The 16,881-nt window shown below is 41.0% G+C and overlaps 1 protein-coding gene across 1 annotated transcript in view; it reads right to left on the bottom strand.

Annotated features, from left to right (window-relative positions):
- ARHGEF28 (Rho guanine nucleotide exchange factor 28) overlaps nucleotides 1-16,881 on the bottom strand; it is a 207,083-nt gene that overhangs the window by 25,861 nt on the left and 164,341 nt on the right. Inside the window, exons 31-35 of the mRNA XM_089494184.1 lie at nucleotides 16,227-16,312; nucleotides 15,916-15,954; nucleotides 15,762-15,809; nucleotides 14,624-15,109; nucleotides 13,030-13,330 (exon numbers count right to left, since the gene is read on the bottom strand). Coding sequence (XP_089350310.1) covers nucleotides 13,030-13,330; nucleotides 14,624-15,109; nucleotides 15,762-15,809; nucleotides 15,916-15,954; nucleotides 16,227-16,312 — 960 coding nt within the window. The remainder of the gene's footprint in view (nucleotides 1-13,029; nucleotides 13,331-14,623; nucleotides 15,110-15,761; nucleotides 15,810-15,915; nucleotides 15,955-16,226; nucleotides 16,313-16,881) is intronic.

Here is a 16,881-nt window from a genome sequence, read left to right as displayed (position 1 = left end):
TTTTGATACCATTAGTACTGGGGAGGAAGTGCAATAAGCAATTAAATCCCATAGCAATTGTTAAAAGAAACAGACCAGAGCCTTTCAAGTTCCAAAAATATAGCCTTGAGCCAATCTTTCCTCACTACAAAAATTATAAGTGACTCTACAGGGACTCAGGAGATGGGTTTTAAGAAAATGTGTATTTCATCAACACAGTGAAAGCAAGCAACACTAATTTAAAGAGGGGTTTTATTATGTGGGGATGTATATGGAAAAGCAACTCACCTTTAGCCTCACCTTAGCATGGAATATGGCCTGTTGGTTTCCCAGTTCAGCTTACTCAAGAGTCTCTATGAAGTTGCCTTTCTATTAAGCTTTGAAGTTTGGTCCAATTGGTATCCATGCATTTAACAATGAACACATATTTTATTGGATTGCTTCTTTTCCAGCTCATTAATCACAGCTGGACTCCAATAAGGAATAATAAAAAAGGAACATTTATCATGGTAGAAGTGGGGGAATCATTTTAATGCTATGTGATACCCAAGGTTTACCTATTAGACTGGCTTTTCTGATTTTTTTAAAAAGAAAAAAGAATGAAGGAGGCAGAACGTGGAATCCTTAGGTTGCTGCTACCAATTTGGACAGCTGAAGGGGGAGGAGGGTCCAACTAGGTATAACCCTTTCTCTGAGTTGTCACCTGATGCACTCCAAACCTCCCCCCCCACACACACACATCACTGACTAAAGTCCATTCCAAAGTCTGAGTCAATGATGTTTATCACACTATACCCTTAAAGTGCCACAATTCCAGTTTGACTCCTCTAGCTGCCTCCTGTTGCATTCTGGGATTGGCAGTTTTAAGGAGGGGTATTTAGAATTCTCAGGCAGAGAACTTCTCTGCCTGAGAATTCTAAATACCCCTCCTTAAAACTGCCAATCCCAGAATGCAATAGGAGGCAGCTAGAGGAGTCAAACTGGAATTGTGGCACTTTAAGGGTATAGTGTGATAAACATTAATGACCCAGGTGATGTCACTAGCTTTAAAGTCAATCAGAAGTCAAGGAACCTCCATGGCCTAGTTAAATGGAGAACTGCACTTGTTGCCACTTGGCATACAAAGGATTCTTGAAAATGTATGTTCTTCCCCATCTGATAGAAACTGAGCATGTTTGTCATTAATGTCAACAATGGAGTATATCACATGGAGCTTTTGGGAGATTTTGCAGCTCAGATCCGACGTAAATGTGAGTCTAACGATGCAGATTTATCTCATAACGTGAATGTGTTATCAAACGAAATTCATTTCTATGGGAGCTCCTTCGGTGGCACTTCCGCAGTGACTCCAAAGTGACTCCTCGTTTTGGTGACTTCGGTACAAAAGCGAATTCACAGAATTCACATTCAAGCTCACTTCAATTTCACTCCGAATTGGTCTGGTGTGGAATGCAACTTTGCCTCCCTCCTGGTACACAAACCCCCCAAAACCTCCAAAGACGCAAATTTCCCATGATGCTGCACTGCAATTTTGCTACAATTGTTTCCGTTGCTCGGAAGGAGGATGGAGGGAATGAAACAGAAGGCTGGGGGGAGAGATGGGAGCAACGGAGGGGGCCATCGGAGGCTAGGGGGAGTGACAAACCCCAGCTCCCAGAATTCCATTGCCTTGAGCCAAGGGCCCCACAACAAACTCCAACTCCCAAAATTCCATAGCACTGAGCCAGGACAGTGAAAGTGGAGTTAAGCTGGATTATCTCCCTAGTGCGGATGCAACCTAAGAGAAGGCAACTGTTACAAAGGGAAGGAGAGTAGATTGGATTCAGGGAGGTGGTATTTTAGGGAGCATGGAGAATAAGGGAAACCGGATCATTTCTGCAGTCCTCCAAAATGGGTCTCCTTCAGATCCAAAGGATTTACTTCCAAGTAAACCTGCAGCTTCTACACTGATTATTTTACAGTGAATAATAATAATAATTCCTTAATAATAATAATAAATGGATTGGGGCTCTGACATGGAGGATAGATATAGATGTGGCTGAAACAGATGAGGAGAATGACAGGAGAATAGATGTGGATGAGGCTGAAATGGATGGGGGCTCTGACATGGAGGACCCTTTTGAATTTGGCTGCCAGGGATGGGAAAATAGAAGGGAGGAAGAAAGGTACAGCTGTCATTCGCGTGAGGCTAGCATTCACATGAAAGTGGAACCAGGCTCCCTTCTTCACCCCAGAAGTGCAAAGGTTCAGGATGCGTTCAGAGCCCCACTGAGCATGCACAAGGGTCCCAATTTGAATCAAGTTGAATCTGCATGGTATTCACCAGTGTGGTAATACAATGTGCACTCACACCGCTTTGCATCAATCTGCATCACGTGACTTGCCTTGGATTCGATTCCCCCTCGATTTGGAAGGGTAACGGAAAGGCAACCAAGTGTGATAAAACATTCACGTTACGATGTGAATTCGCACTGCTGAACCAGGAGTCACCCTGGATCTGAACTGCATAACTTTTAGTGTGATAAACTCCAGTATCTGTGATGGAAGATCTATGATGCTGAAAGAACTGATCATATGCCCTCTTCTGAAGGTGCAATTGTTAGATCTGACAGTTTAAAGTAATGCTGAATTAAAGCAGACATGGTATTAATAGTGTCAATGTAACTGGTGTGCAAACTTTTTCTTCTGTAGACACTCTGCCATGGGGAATAATTTTTAGGCTCGGGGTTGAAAAGAGAACGTTTCAGTCTCTTTCTCTTCCATGTCTGAGATTTTGATTTTGATTTTTAAAAAAGGCTCTCCAAAGTTGCTTTTTAAATAATGGTGTTGATGAAGATTTGCACTGATGTGCAATTAACAAATTCAGTGATTTAATTTTGTACCAATGTTAGTGCATTTGTGCTTCTGTCTATTTCCATTTTATAAGGATTTTATTAATTTAATTCTATAATGGATTTATATGTGTTTTATATTAATGAAAAATTGTTGTTATGTCACTTTTGGTGTCTCCAGGTAGATGACATTGAAAGCTTGCACACTGTGGAACTGTGGATAGAAATAAAGGTACAGTTGGCCTTCTGTGTCCAGGCATTTTTAACCACAGATTCAAGCATCCACAACTTGAAAATATTCAAAAAATATATAAATTACAGGAAACCTTGATTTTGCCATTTTATATAAAGGACACCCAATTTGCTATACTAATGTATTTAATGGAGCATCCACAGATATTGGTATCCATGGGGTGTCCTGGAGCCAAACCTCAGTGAATACCATGGGCCCACTATATTGTCCTCAGTTCTCAAAACAACCCTGAAGGGGTCTACTGAGAACAGTGTGGATACCCCAAAACAACAGTTTTTCGCAACCAACACAGTTAAATGTACTGAAGTCAATGGGAGATTTGCTTAGGTCTTTGTTGGTGGATTACACCCAATTTCTTTATTAGTTTTCACTGTAGACAATAGAGCACTTCCTGGTACATCCTAAAATACTGTCATAAATAATTGAAACTGAGTTGCATTTTTAAAAATTAAAATGAGCGAAGTACAATTTGTGACTAAGTATTGTGATTTTTATTGTGTGTGCTTACTTGCTATTTTCTAAAATTTCATAGTCCACAATGGGTTTCCCCAGCCATTAGGGTGAATTATTTATTCACTGTATAGCTGTTCCAAGTTCTAAAGTGCACTGTGAAATGTGCATAAAACTTTGATAAACTATTTTAAAAAGTCAGGCCTGCACCCATTAAATGTGTCATATCTGAGAAATAAACTCTCATAACTCCTATCCTAATAACAATCTGAGTTTATTGCTTGATCAGAAATTGCTTCTGTACAACTTGTTTCCAACAATCTCCCTGTAGCCTTCTGCGTAAGATGAATCTTACTTTCATTGGTCTCAAAACTGTCATATTTTATGATAACAATAAGTATCTAAAGGGCAAAACAGCAATGAATCAAAAGTTTACAAAGATTCAGAAAGATCTAGAATAGGCAGACGGGTAGCCTACAAGAGTAATTTCTTCCAAATTGTAATCAAGATGTGATAACAAGATTCATAAAATCATAAGGGTTGGAGGAGACTACAAGGGCCATCCATTTCAACCCCTTGTCAAGTAGGAATACACAATCAAAACATCCCTGAGAGATGGCCATCTACCCTCTATTTAAAAATCTTTAAAGGAGACGCCATCACACTCTTCAGGAAGCATATTCCACTGTTGAGCAGCTCTTAATCTCAGGTACTTCATTGTACAGGAATCTCTTTCCTGTAGTTTGAATCCATTGCTCTGTGTCCTAGTCTCTGGAACAGCACAAAATAAGCTTCCTCCTTCTTCCATACGATATCCTTTTGAATAAACATGGTTACCATGCCACTCTTAACCTTCTCTTCTACAGACTAAACACCAGCTCCCTAAATCACTCATCATAGGGCAATCTAGACACCCTCTCTAATATCTATCATTCTCTCTGAGGCCTGTTACAGACTGCCAAAATAAAGCTGCTTCGGGTCTCTTTGGAGGTATGCTGTTTAAATGATGCATGCATCCTAAGAATCCAGAAGCTGCACCAAAGCTGCACTCCAGTGCTTAGGAATGGAGTGTGGCTTTGGTGCAACCTCCGGACTCTTAGGACCCATGCATCATTTAAATAGCATACCTCCAAAGAGACCCGAAGCAGCTTTATTTTGGCAGTCTGTAACAGGCCTGAGTCACACCTAGATGAATTTGAATCCATGTGATTCCTTTCTCAGAGACCCCAATTATCTATGATTGGGTTTTGCTGTGAGATAAAACATATTCCAATCCTCCAACCACTATAGAGAAAATATTGTGGATCCTATAAATATACTGGCCTAAATCCCATTGCTAGTTCCAACAAGAGCAAACCAATTAAATCAGTGGAAACATGGTAAGTCAATTTTTACAGAAGACTATGCCTTCAGGCTTCACTACATTATACTTACAGCAAACCATACCTATCATATAATGTGGAACAAGTATTGGCAGTCCCTATGCTAGAAAGATTCAGAACCACTTTTGCAATATATGAAACAATTTGTTAACAATAAAGCTTAACCGAGCATTTTTGCAGATTGCAGCAAGTATTTGCTGTTGGACCTGGGACTTTGCATCCCTGTGGCAGGAGAAAGAAGGGGTTGTATGTCTAACATCAGTGTAGGATGACCAGAACCCTCCAGGGGACTGCCAGGCATGGAGAAGTGACACAAGACTGGACAATCCAGGAACCTTGATAGGTCTAGAATGATGGGCCTTTGCCAGAGTGGACATGATAGCAAGGTATTCCATGTGGTTTGCTCTTCCAGTATTTAAATAACTTCAGCAGTGTAAGGAGGAATCTGAGGTTTAATGTCTTCCCACAGCCCTCCCTCCTTTCTCCAAAATTGAATGTGGATTTCAGATTACATCCTTGGACCCTAAAACATTACTCTCTTAGAATGCTGCACACTGATGGGCAGCTCAACAACGTAGGTCCACCATTAGATTACATTGAAGCATTCAGTATTCTCCCCCCATGGACTATAGAGTCTGAAGCTTATGCCATTGCTTTTGTGTGAAAAATATTTTTGTTCAAAGCCATATGTTTGGTTTTTCAAAATATGAGCAGTACTCAGATTTGCAGGTAAACATGCTGTCTGACAGCATTGTTGCTGCATGTAGAGCGGAATGGATATCCCTCTAAATTATTAATTAATAATGGTAAATTTGAGCCATGTGTCAGACCACAGTATACTAAGTTCCATGTTCATCTGTGCTGAAGCATCACTTGCATGATTCTTAGTGGAAGTGAATCACAGGGAAATGATCTCTTGTGGAATAATATTCCCATTTGTTTAAAACAGATGACAAAATGAATTAAATCATGACAGTGCAGTACCAGCATGGAGGGGAAAAATAATTGTCACATTAATTGAGAATGAGATTCAGCAAACAAAACTGTATAGGGTATTCATTTTAGGGCATCCAATATTTGATGCTAATCCATTAATTCATGAAGAACCCTCACAGAAATTCCTTCATCTAGTCATTTAGGTTAGCCACAGGGAATAAAACAGCAATATAACACTTACCAACAACGTTTGCTCTTTTAATAGGGCTTATGCCAAATAGATTTCCTGAGCAACTTTGATCTTTCCAATTTTCAAAGGGTTTTAAAAAGAAGAAATGAGAAATAAATTAGAACTAGAAAGTTCATGGAAGAAGAATTTGGATTATCATCTCATGGGTTTTGAAATGCTTCTGGCACCTTAACCAAATATAGGACTTATTGATGTGGTATGTGCCAGTGACCTTTAAAAAATTCTCAATGAACCAAATATGTTTACAGCAGCATTCCTAATGATGACAGTGATTTCAGAGAAACTGTGAATCGTATTAGTTGGTATATGTTTGGAAAGGAAATGGGAGCTTGCTCACAAATCAGGTACACTCTCCTATCCCTTCTCCTTGGGGTTACATTGCCTGTCCCTTTTCTTCTCTCCTCACTGATATAGTGTACACTAAAAGCAGCCCCTTCCAGGGCTTAACAGTTGTGGGGAGAGAAGCATTTGGACACTGTGCAAAGGGCTACAGAATAGCACCATGCATATCCAAAACAGACAGAACACGTGCATAAGCCACACTTACATGCACACATCATTAAAAGGATTCTGCCCTTTGTCTTCCTGTTTTATTAAACTTGCATGGCTGCTACATGAGGAATGGAGAACATAGTTGATGCTAGCTGACGGCAGAATCTTAGTGCTGGAAGAGACCACATACTGTTGGTCAACCATTCCAATTCCCCGCACATTGTGTTATCTCCAAGGTAAGCTGTGTGGAATATTTTTCCACATTATTATTATTATTATTATTATTATTATTATTACTACTATCACCACCATCACCCACAACTTCCCCAAAATTGAAACTCAAGACACCTGACAAGTGCAATATACAAATCCAATATAGTTATATTAAAAGGTCAACATTAAAATAGAAAAAAATATTAAATATAATAAAACAGTTTAAAACACACTTGGAAAGGACACAAAGCACTTTAAAAACATTACTGTTTACAACAAGACAGTACTCTCTTAAAAGCCCTTTCCTTAAAAACCTTCATTCTAAAAGCTTGTAATCATCATCATCATCACCATCATCATCATTGCTGACAGAAGAACAGCAAGGATGAGCCATTTTCTGGGAAGCCTAGGATTCCAAAGCCCACCGTGACACAGCAAAGCCCTTGTCTACTCAACAAATTATACCTGATGTCTTCAATTGAGACTTTCAGTGACACATCTAAACAGTAGAATGTTGTTTCATTAGGTATGCTTGCTCATTTGGCAGTTAAGTAGTATGAGTTTCTACAGTTTATCTGTGGATAATATTAACTTTCAGTACAAGGCATATCTGGTTACTGCACTGAGCCTTTAGCCTGACATGACAGTTGAAAAGAATTTATTCAGTTTTCAAGACTTCATTTCCTTCCTGTTTCTAATTATCCTGACAGGCTGTTAATTTATTCACACAAAAGAAGACATCAATTAGCCCGGCCTGAATGCAGTTTTCTTTCAGTCATTTTCTTTCTCCTCTCAAATGACACACCTTTATTGTAAAGCATGTAAGATCAAGTATTCAGCTGTACATTTGTGGGAACCTGCCTGAGGTTCTTGCTAAAGTTCCTGTACCTAAACCAGCAATTTGCTATGAAATCAACAACTAATTTATTTTCCTTTAAATTCTAAATGATGTACCCCATAGTTACAATCCTTCAACAATATCTGCAGAAAGGCTTTCCCCTTTTAACCCCAAACAACAAGCAACCTCACCACACACTTCTGAGCTTGAAACATAGTCACAAAGTGATGCGAGAAAGAGGGTGCTGGTTAGGAAAACAATGAAAACCCCTACATACATGGATTTTATCACAAGTTTCTTTACATGGAAGGGTGAAGAACACACTGTGTTTGGAAAACCTGGAAGCCATTTAGTGGATTAATTCTAAGCTCTCTCTGAACAAATCTTGCCAGGAAAATCCTGTGATAGTGTCGCTATAAGTTTCCCTTAGAGTCATCATTGCCATAAGTCAGAATCAACTTGAAGGCACACAACAGCAAATCCCTTTCCCAGACTGAATAATATTACCTCCATATTATTTATTTATTTCCCCTTCCATCCATCTTAAAACTCAAAACAACATCCATAAATTCCTAAGCACTCTCCATATTGGGTAATGAAGAATCCAAGACCTGCTTAGCATCAGTAGGGTGCTCTCAGATCATGTCCCAAATGCAAAGCTTGAGAATAAAAAATTACAAGTAACAATATTGCCACCTAAGGCAATGTACTTTTTTTCTTTTTCTTCTCATTTTGTATTTTGAACAGAATGGTTGTACATCATTGCTTTTTTCACTGTCATTTGCAAGAATGAAGCATTTCCAAATAAAAAAAAAATTAAAAATCTCGCCTTAGATAAACCTTAGGAGAGTTTCTATGCATTTATGATGATCTGATGCACTTTGAGATTTTTTTTGTGAGAATTTTGTTTGCAGAAAAGCATATTGTTTTGCACAAAAAGGGTATTTTTTCACAAAAATTTGCTGTGTCACCACATTTTGGCTGTAAACCATTGTTTTCTAAAGTTTTTAATTTTTCTCCAGATGTTAGAAGTCATGGGATTAATGCAACTTCAATAGCTATAAGGACTAGAAACTTTTATATTGCTAGAGCCAGTGTGGTGTAGTGGTTTGAGTATAAAACCTGGATGCTAGAGACTGGGGTTCAGTTCTCAGCTCAGCCCTGGGAGCCCACTGAGTTTTTTGCACATTACAGAACACATTCCTTGGTAGGATTTAGGATGAAATTGTTGTTAAGTCTTCTCAGCCCGAGAAAACCCCTTGGTAGATTCGCCTTAGGGTCACCATAAGTCAGAAACAACTTGAAGGCATGAATCAACAACAACAATACTACTTTTCTGTGGTGGTGAGACTGTGATCTCCTGTGAGACACAAGGCTATGTTGATCGCAGCAGTATTGCTAGTGTGCTCTACCATATCAGACAGCCTTTTGCTAAGGAGTCAGATTAAATGTGCCAAAAAGCTATTGAGCAGCAGCTGCAGCAGTGAGCAAGGGGTGGTGACACTCATGGAGGATTTCTCAGATATAACAGCACTGGAATCATAGTTAACACTTGTTAGTACGGTGCAGAGGTAGGCACCGGTAAACCTCCATTTGAAGATCTTTTGCCACAAAAACCCTATGATGAGAAAATCCAAATTGAAGCAAGAGATGGTGTCAGATGATGAAACTCCTAGGATGAAGGGCACTCAACAACAGAGGACTACTACAAGTACTCAGTGCCTAATATCACAACTGAATTCATGCCAAAAGGACATTCAGCTGTTGACAGATTCACAGGCAAAAGAGAAGTCCAAAGTTGCACCTTCACTGTCCTCCCTTTCCCCTCCATATCCAGTATAAGCTTTTGTTGTTGACTTTTAAAGCCCTGCATGGGCTGGCCCTTTCTTATTTATCTGAACTTCTTTCTCCTCACATTCGTACCCTCCGTTCTGGTAGTCAAGGTCTGCTATCCCAGCCTAGGATCTCCACTGCCCCATCCTGGATTCGTCCCTTCTCACTTGCTGCTCCTCACTCCTGGAACCTTCTTCCCCCACGAACATGGCTCATCCCTATATTGTTCAGGGAAGCGTTCCCAGGCATTGTGTGATCATTTATCTGACTGTTATCTGATATTTGATTTGATATTTGATATTTGATGTTTTTAATTTGTTGCCTGCTTATTTTATCTGATTCTATCTTGTATTACTGTTTTATATGTATTTTGTTTTTATCCTGTAGAATGTACACTATTGGCAGGTTTCATTTTTATCGATTTTTTTTAATGTATGTACAACACCGTGTAAATCTACAACACTATATAAATAAAGTTTAATAATAATAATAACATATATTATAGGAACATGAACTGTGAGAGGCATGAATAAGGGGAAGCTAGTCATAGTAAAACAAGAAATGGAACATATAAACATTGCAATATTTGGGGTGTGAGCTAAAGTGGACAGAAATGATTTTTTTTAATTCAGATGATTACACTATGTTTTACTCGAGAAATGAAAACTAAGAAGAAATGAAGTGGCATTTATAGTGAGAAGACCTGTAGCAAAAGTATTCAAAGGATATAATGCAAAGTCTGATCGAAGCTTGTCAATAGGACTTCAGCAAAAACTCATAAATAAAACCTTAATCCCAGCTTACGCTCTAGATCAGGGGTCAGCAACCTCCAGCCCACGGGCCGGATCCAGCCCCCGGAGGCCTTCGTTGTGGACCCGGGGGCGGTTGCTGCCGCCGCTGCGCAAAAAAATAACGGTGCCCATAGCGGCAATAAGCCACTCTGGGCACTGCCATTTTTTCGCCCAAAATGGCGCCGAACTCTCGCACAACCTCAAAGAAGATCGCGCGAGAATTCGGCGCCATTTTGGGCGAAAAAATGGCGGCGCCCAGAGCGGCTTATTGCAGCTATGGGCGCCGTTATTTTTTCGCCCAAAATGGCGGCGCCCAGAGGCGAAGTCTCGCGCAACCTCAAACAAGGTCACGCGAGACTTCGGCCTCCAGGAGGCCTGATGCGGCCGAGGGAGCCCTTGAATAGGGCTCTGACGGCTGCATCGGGCCTCTGGAAGGCCTGCTGAAGCCGCCGGAGCCCTGTTCGAAGGCCCCGGCGATGGCATCGGGCCTCCTGGAGGCCCGATGCCGTCGCTTGCACCCTCCAACAGGGCTCCGGCGGTGGCAGCGGGCCCCTAGAAGGTCCAATGCTGCTGTCGCAGCCCTGTTCGAGGGCTCCGGCAGCGGCAGCGGGCCTCCTGGAGGCCCGACGCCGTCGGTGGCGCCCTCCAACAGGGCTCCAGTGGCGGCAGCGGCCTCCAGGAGGCCCGGTGCCGTCACTGGGGTCCTCCAAGAGGCTTTTTTGCCGGCCTCTGACAGGGCCTGGGGCCCCGTCAGGGGCCTACAAAGATGGGGAGGCCTGGCCCCCAGAGGGTGAAACTCCACCCCCGGCACGTGGCCCCGCCCCTGGAGGGTGGAAGCTCCACCCCCGGCATGCGGCCCCGCCCTGGAGGGTGGAAGCTCCACCCCTGGCATGCGGCCCCGCCCCCGGAGGGTGGAAGCTCCACCCCCGGCTTCGGCCCCCCAGTCGCCTGAGGGACAGCAACCCGGCCCCCGGCCCAAAAAGGTTGCCTACCCCTGCTCTAGATGAAGAAGAAATTGAAAGAGTCTATGTTGGAGTACAGGAGGAAATTGATCACACACCAAAACAGGACTTGTTAATCATAGGTGATTGGAATGCAAAAATAGGAAACAATCAAAGAATCAAAGATTGTAGGAAAATTTGATCTAGGATCAAGAAATAATGCAAGAGAAAGACTGATGAAAGGCCAACATTTTGTTCATCACAAATACATTATTCTAGCAACCCAAGAAGCAACAATAAATGTGGACATCACCTGATGGCCAATATAGAAATTAAATAGATTACACAATTGAAAGTAGAAGATGGACAAGCTCCATTCTCTCTGAAAAAACAAGACCAGGAGCAGAATGTGGCACAGACTATTAGCTACTAATATCAAAAATAAAAGGTAACAGAAATAGAGAAAGAATCTTGAATGCAAACCTTCAACAACTTGTGCAGAGGGAGAAGGAGAAATACTATAATAATAAATTCAGAGAAACAGAATGTGACAACAAAAAGGAAGAAGAGACCTCTTCCACAAGATCTGAGAAAGCAAAGGGAAATGGAAAAATTAGCCCCTATATTTGGAGAAAGGAGGCATATAAGAAAAGAAAATAATAAATTTTAAAAAATTGGGTATGCTCTGAAGAAGCCATGGCCCTGAGTCTGCAAGACCTGAATAGGGCTATTGATGACAGAGAGGTTCCAAGGTTTCCCATTTACAGGGTCACCAGAAGTTGAAGGCAACCTAACGGCACTTAACAAGAACAAAGGTATTGCCATAATATTTGTATCCTCATCTGTAATGCAATCACATCAATTTAAACAATCTGATGCAATTTAAAATGTACAATGGTAAAATATTATTTCCACTCTAAAACATATTAAACTAATTAATTAAATTAAAACAGCTCAGTCAGTTAAAATCATGTGCAGGTACCAATTATACAAAGCCATCAGACTCCAAAGGTTTCCATAAATGAATCCAAATTGGAATTAATTGCCCTCTAATCAAAGAGCATGCCACAACTAGGGTGCCACAACAGGGAAGTCCATTTTTATATCATAATGAATTGGAGAGAATATAAAGGAGTGTCCTTCCAGCAGATCTCGGTCTTCAGGCAAGCATAGAGCAAGTGTCTAGCTCCCAAGTGGGTGACTGTTTTAAATGTTATCATTAGCGTCTTTCACTTTGGCCAGAAACACATGACCCACTACAATGCCTTTAAATCTAGTGTTACATGTTTTTTGGTAGGATGACCCAGTCACCAAGCTAGCTGCTACATTTTGCATTAACTGCAGCATCTGAGCCATCTTCAGAGGCAGCCTCTCATAAACCACACTGTAGTCTAATTGGGAAGTAATCAATACATGAACTACTATGGCTTCCTGTACCCATAGCAACCATTGCAACCTCTAGAAGGCTACCTTGGCCTCCAGCAGTGAAGCTGGATCTAAGAGAACTCACAGGTTATGCAGCTGCTTCTGCAGTGGGTCTGCATTCCTATCCAGTACAAGTCATTTATCCAATTTCCTGATCCACAAACTACCATTCCACAGGATTCAGTTTCAGTTTACTGGCTTTTCTTCAGAAAATTACACCATTAAAGCTCTGGTCCAACATTTGCACAGCCCCAGCCAACCCCAAGGACAAGGAAAGGAAAAGCTGGGTGTCATTAGCAGAAACTTGCTTTAGACAACTTATCTACTAGACAACTGACATACATCCCCAATTCTGTTCCTTGTCTCTTACTTATGTCTGATTTTTTAAGATATATCTGAGTAAATCAGAACTTACGATTGTTAGAAGCATCTCTGTGGTTTGTACTGGAGGAAGATGTATGATGACTGAAAGCCGTGCATTTTGAGTGATCATCAGTGAACATTTGTGGACAAGCAATGTCCATGTTGAGGTTGACTTGATTTTCAGTAGTCCTTGATAAACCTGAATTTGGCAGGTTTATACTATGCTCACTGTCCTGGTAAACTATAGTTGAATTTGATCTGTTGAGACAGTTTAATGACATCTGTACTATGGCTTCATTTATGAGCACTGAATTCTCATCACAAAAACTGTCCGACTGATAGTGTCTCATGATCTGAACACAAAAAGGAAAAGGACATATAAGCAGCTCATAATTATTTCAACAAATGGGGAAAATTAGATGGAAAACACATTTACTGCCATGTTGGCATTAAGAGAATATAGTGCAAGGTGAAATAAAACATACATCTTGATAGCAAGCTGTAGACAGTTCAAAACAGGCTCATTTCAACAAAAAATATCTTAGTTCAGTATTCAAAACTAGGTCAAATTTCTTCTCTTGGGCAATGTAGCAATTGCTCCAATGGGTGAAATGGTTCTCCAATTGTGTTGCATCTATATTTTGTCTCATTTCCCAGTGAGAACACATTGGTAATATAGTATGTTGTTTTCCTTGAGGGCAGTCTTTTCTAGTCCAGTGTTTACTAGATGGTTTGAACTACAACTTCCATCTTCCATCACTCCCAGATAGCAAGCAGGGGCAGGCAACTTTCAGAAGTAAAGGAAACAGATTGACCCAGTTGTTCACACAAGGAACAATATAACCCATTGCTGCCCCAGCAAAAATGGTTTTAAAACAGCATGTGTACTTTATTTACCTTATTTTGAAAGTCTGAAATGTATACCTTGTGTACCAGATATACCTTGTTCATGGCTTGTTTTCAAGTGAAGAGGCTTCTTTCAATGTAAGTTTTGAGTTGCCATCATTGTGCACCAAATGCCCACATAAAAATGGGTGTAAGGGGACCATGGGACATTTCATACTATACAAATACAGTGCTAGGAGTCCACTTTAACTGCCACGGTTTCATCCCACGGAGTCCTACAGAATCCTGGAATTTGCAGTTTAGGGAGGAGTATTTAAAATTCTCAGCTAGAGCAGTTGCACCTCATGTGTGTGTTGTGCATCTTTCCCGACTTATGGTGACCCTAAGACAACCCTACCATTGGGTTTACTTGACAAGTTTTGTTCAGATGAGGTTTGCCATTTCCTTCTTGAGGCTGAGAGCAGGTGACATGCCCAAGGCCACTCAGTAGGTTTCACGACTGAGCAGGCAGTCAAACCTAGGGTCTCCAGAGTCACAGTTCAATACATAGTTCAACTCTCAAACCACTACACCACACTGGCTCCAGTCGTACTTTACCAAACTACAAAAATCTGGATTCCACAGGACGGAATCATGGCAGTTAAAGTGGAATAACATTAATATAACTGTGTAGTGTGAAAGAGCTCCAGGTGTATTGCCCACCTCTACTCAAGAGGCTTATGGAGGGAGATCCAGCAGGAGATTATATGCAGTATGCTAGATATACCAAACAATGTTACTCTGGTGAAAATACGGCATACCTCGTTGTTTCCCAATGGGAACTCCACAGGAAGACTATTTTGCTGGCTGTGCTTCCAATGATGTAAGATCCTTTGTTGCAGCTTGACTGTTTCCCGCTCCTTCTCCACCATTCTTTGGCTTTCCCTGAGTCTCTCCAAGTTCTGCTGGTAATCCTGCAGCTGAACATCCAGCTCTCCCCGGTTTTTGCAAAGCAACTCTTCTTGGTTCAGGCAGTCCTTCTCCTTCTCCAGCAATAGGCTCTCTCTCCTCTCATGCTCCTGCTGACGTTGCTCACACTCGCGGTGCCACCGCTGCTGCTCTTGCTGAAATTGGTGCTGAAGCTTCTGGATATTGGCTAGTTCCTCCTTTGATTTGAAGTTCCGTTGTTTTTCTTGCTCTAGAAGGGAGGAGGGGCTGCGAGAACTGAGGCTCCAGGAGGATCTTTCATGTTCCTGAAGAAGCAACTTGTGGATCTCGATGTGAGTGTCCTGGATGGTTAAGGCTGCCTTTACATCAGGATAAAAAACAGCATCATTTTCCATCCATATCAAAGTTCATTTGTACAAATGGCAAAGAAAAAAAATTCCTTATGCAAGCTCACAGTTATATAATTGGCCAAGGGACATAGCCGGGGGGGGGGGGGCACGGAAACCCTGCTGGAAGACCAGGGCCAGAACTCCCACCCCACAGAAGCCCTGCTGGAGGTCTGGGGTCAGAAGCCCCACCTTCTGGAAGCTCCACCTCCTGCATTGGGTGTCACCCAGTGTAGGAACGCCACTGTGCTGCAGCATCTCCTAACTTGTATTCTTCCTTATTAATATATCTGTCCATCTTGACCACACTCTGATGTTGCTTGGCCACATGTCCTGGTTTTTGGACATGGTACATGACTACACTAAGCCCCTTGGATAGTCAGAGGTAGCCTAGACATGAGCAGCTTTCCTCACTATATGCTGTGGCTAGCATGAAATCAGTGTGCAGGCATTTTCTGGCTTCTGTATACTAAAGATGGGATCTGGCTGTCTGTTCTAAGAAAAAAGACAAAATCCAGAGGAAGAGTTTTATCCATAGATATATGACTGCATGTATGTAATAACTACTATATGTCTGAAAAATTGGCAAGCTACTTTAAGGTTCCAAATACAAAGCTATTATCACCTGTATGCTGTACAAGAGCCGGGTTAAATTTTGGATGGTCTGTACAACCTAGGATGGAAAAAAAGAGAAAGGCTTTTTTTTTCAGGATTGCAAAATATAGTGTGTTTAAAGCAAGTAACACTAATGAAATGAAATGTAAAAAAAACTAACTTACCTCAGTTTGGGCTGAAGCAGTACAGCATGTACTTCCTTCCTACAAACACAAACTTTTGTTAGCCCTTTTGTAGAAGCAGACTGCCATCTCCTGGTGAGCTTATTGTATAACATTTAAACATTTGCATGGTACCAATGTAGTATGGTTATGTATGTTGTTTTTTAATGCTTGGTTGATAAAAAGTATTGAGGAAAAGAAGACAGACAGTTCAGCAGGAGTATATGAAAATAACTATGGGGAAAGGACTGGATGTACATCACAGATTCAGTGTACCTCAATTACATTAAAAAGAAATATATCAAGTATAGTACCTGGTCTAGCATATCAGTTTCTATCCCATTGTTTCCATCACAAACATCTGAATCACAAAGCTCTGTCTTTGCCTTTTGTTCTGCAGCTGGTGATCAAAATCATCAAAACCAAAGAAAGGAGATCAGTCATGCAAAACATTATATATAGCTGATGAAATCATTCTGGATTCAACTCTTGGCTTTCCCATTTTACCTATCTTTCTCCCTCAAAACCAAAGTTAGATGTCTAATTAGAATTTGTGGAACACTATTATTTCCTTTCTTTTCTTTACATAATTTATATCCTGCCTTTCTACCAGCCCAAAATCAGAGCACGCCCTGTTAAAACGTTCTGCTACATGAGTTGAGAACCAAAGGCATGACTAAATGAAAAGGCCTTTGTAGTCAATAGATGTATATTTCATTCATTTTTATAATCAACAGTAGTTTGCAACTGTTGTCAAAATAGTAATCAATACTGACTGTGGCAAGAACTCAGTATTGCAGTTACAAATGTATGACCTAGTTACAAATCTGTAATTGATTGATATTCACAAAGCATATGTATTCACGATCATGGTACTACTACCATGATCATAAAAGTTCCCCAGTCCAGCTGTTAGCATCAGAGGTTTGTTCTCTGGTTGATCGAGGCACAAGCAGCACCCACCAGTGA

Source organism: Sceloporus occidentalis, unplaced genomic scaffold (genome assembly GCF_023333645.1).
Source record: "Sceloporus occidentalis isolate IW3139 unplaced genomic scaffold, rSceOcc1.0.p SCAF_1, whole genome shotgun sequence".
Taxonomy (NCBI): Eukaryota; Metazoa; Chordata; class Lepidosauria; order Squamata; family Phrynosomatidae; genus Sceloporus; species Sceloporus occidentalis.
Note: the sequence above shows the minus strand (reverse complement) of the source record. Positions and strands in the feature narration are given on the sequence as shown.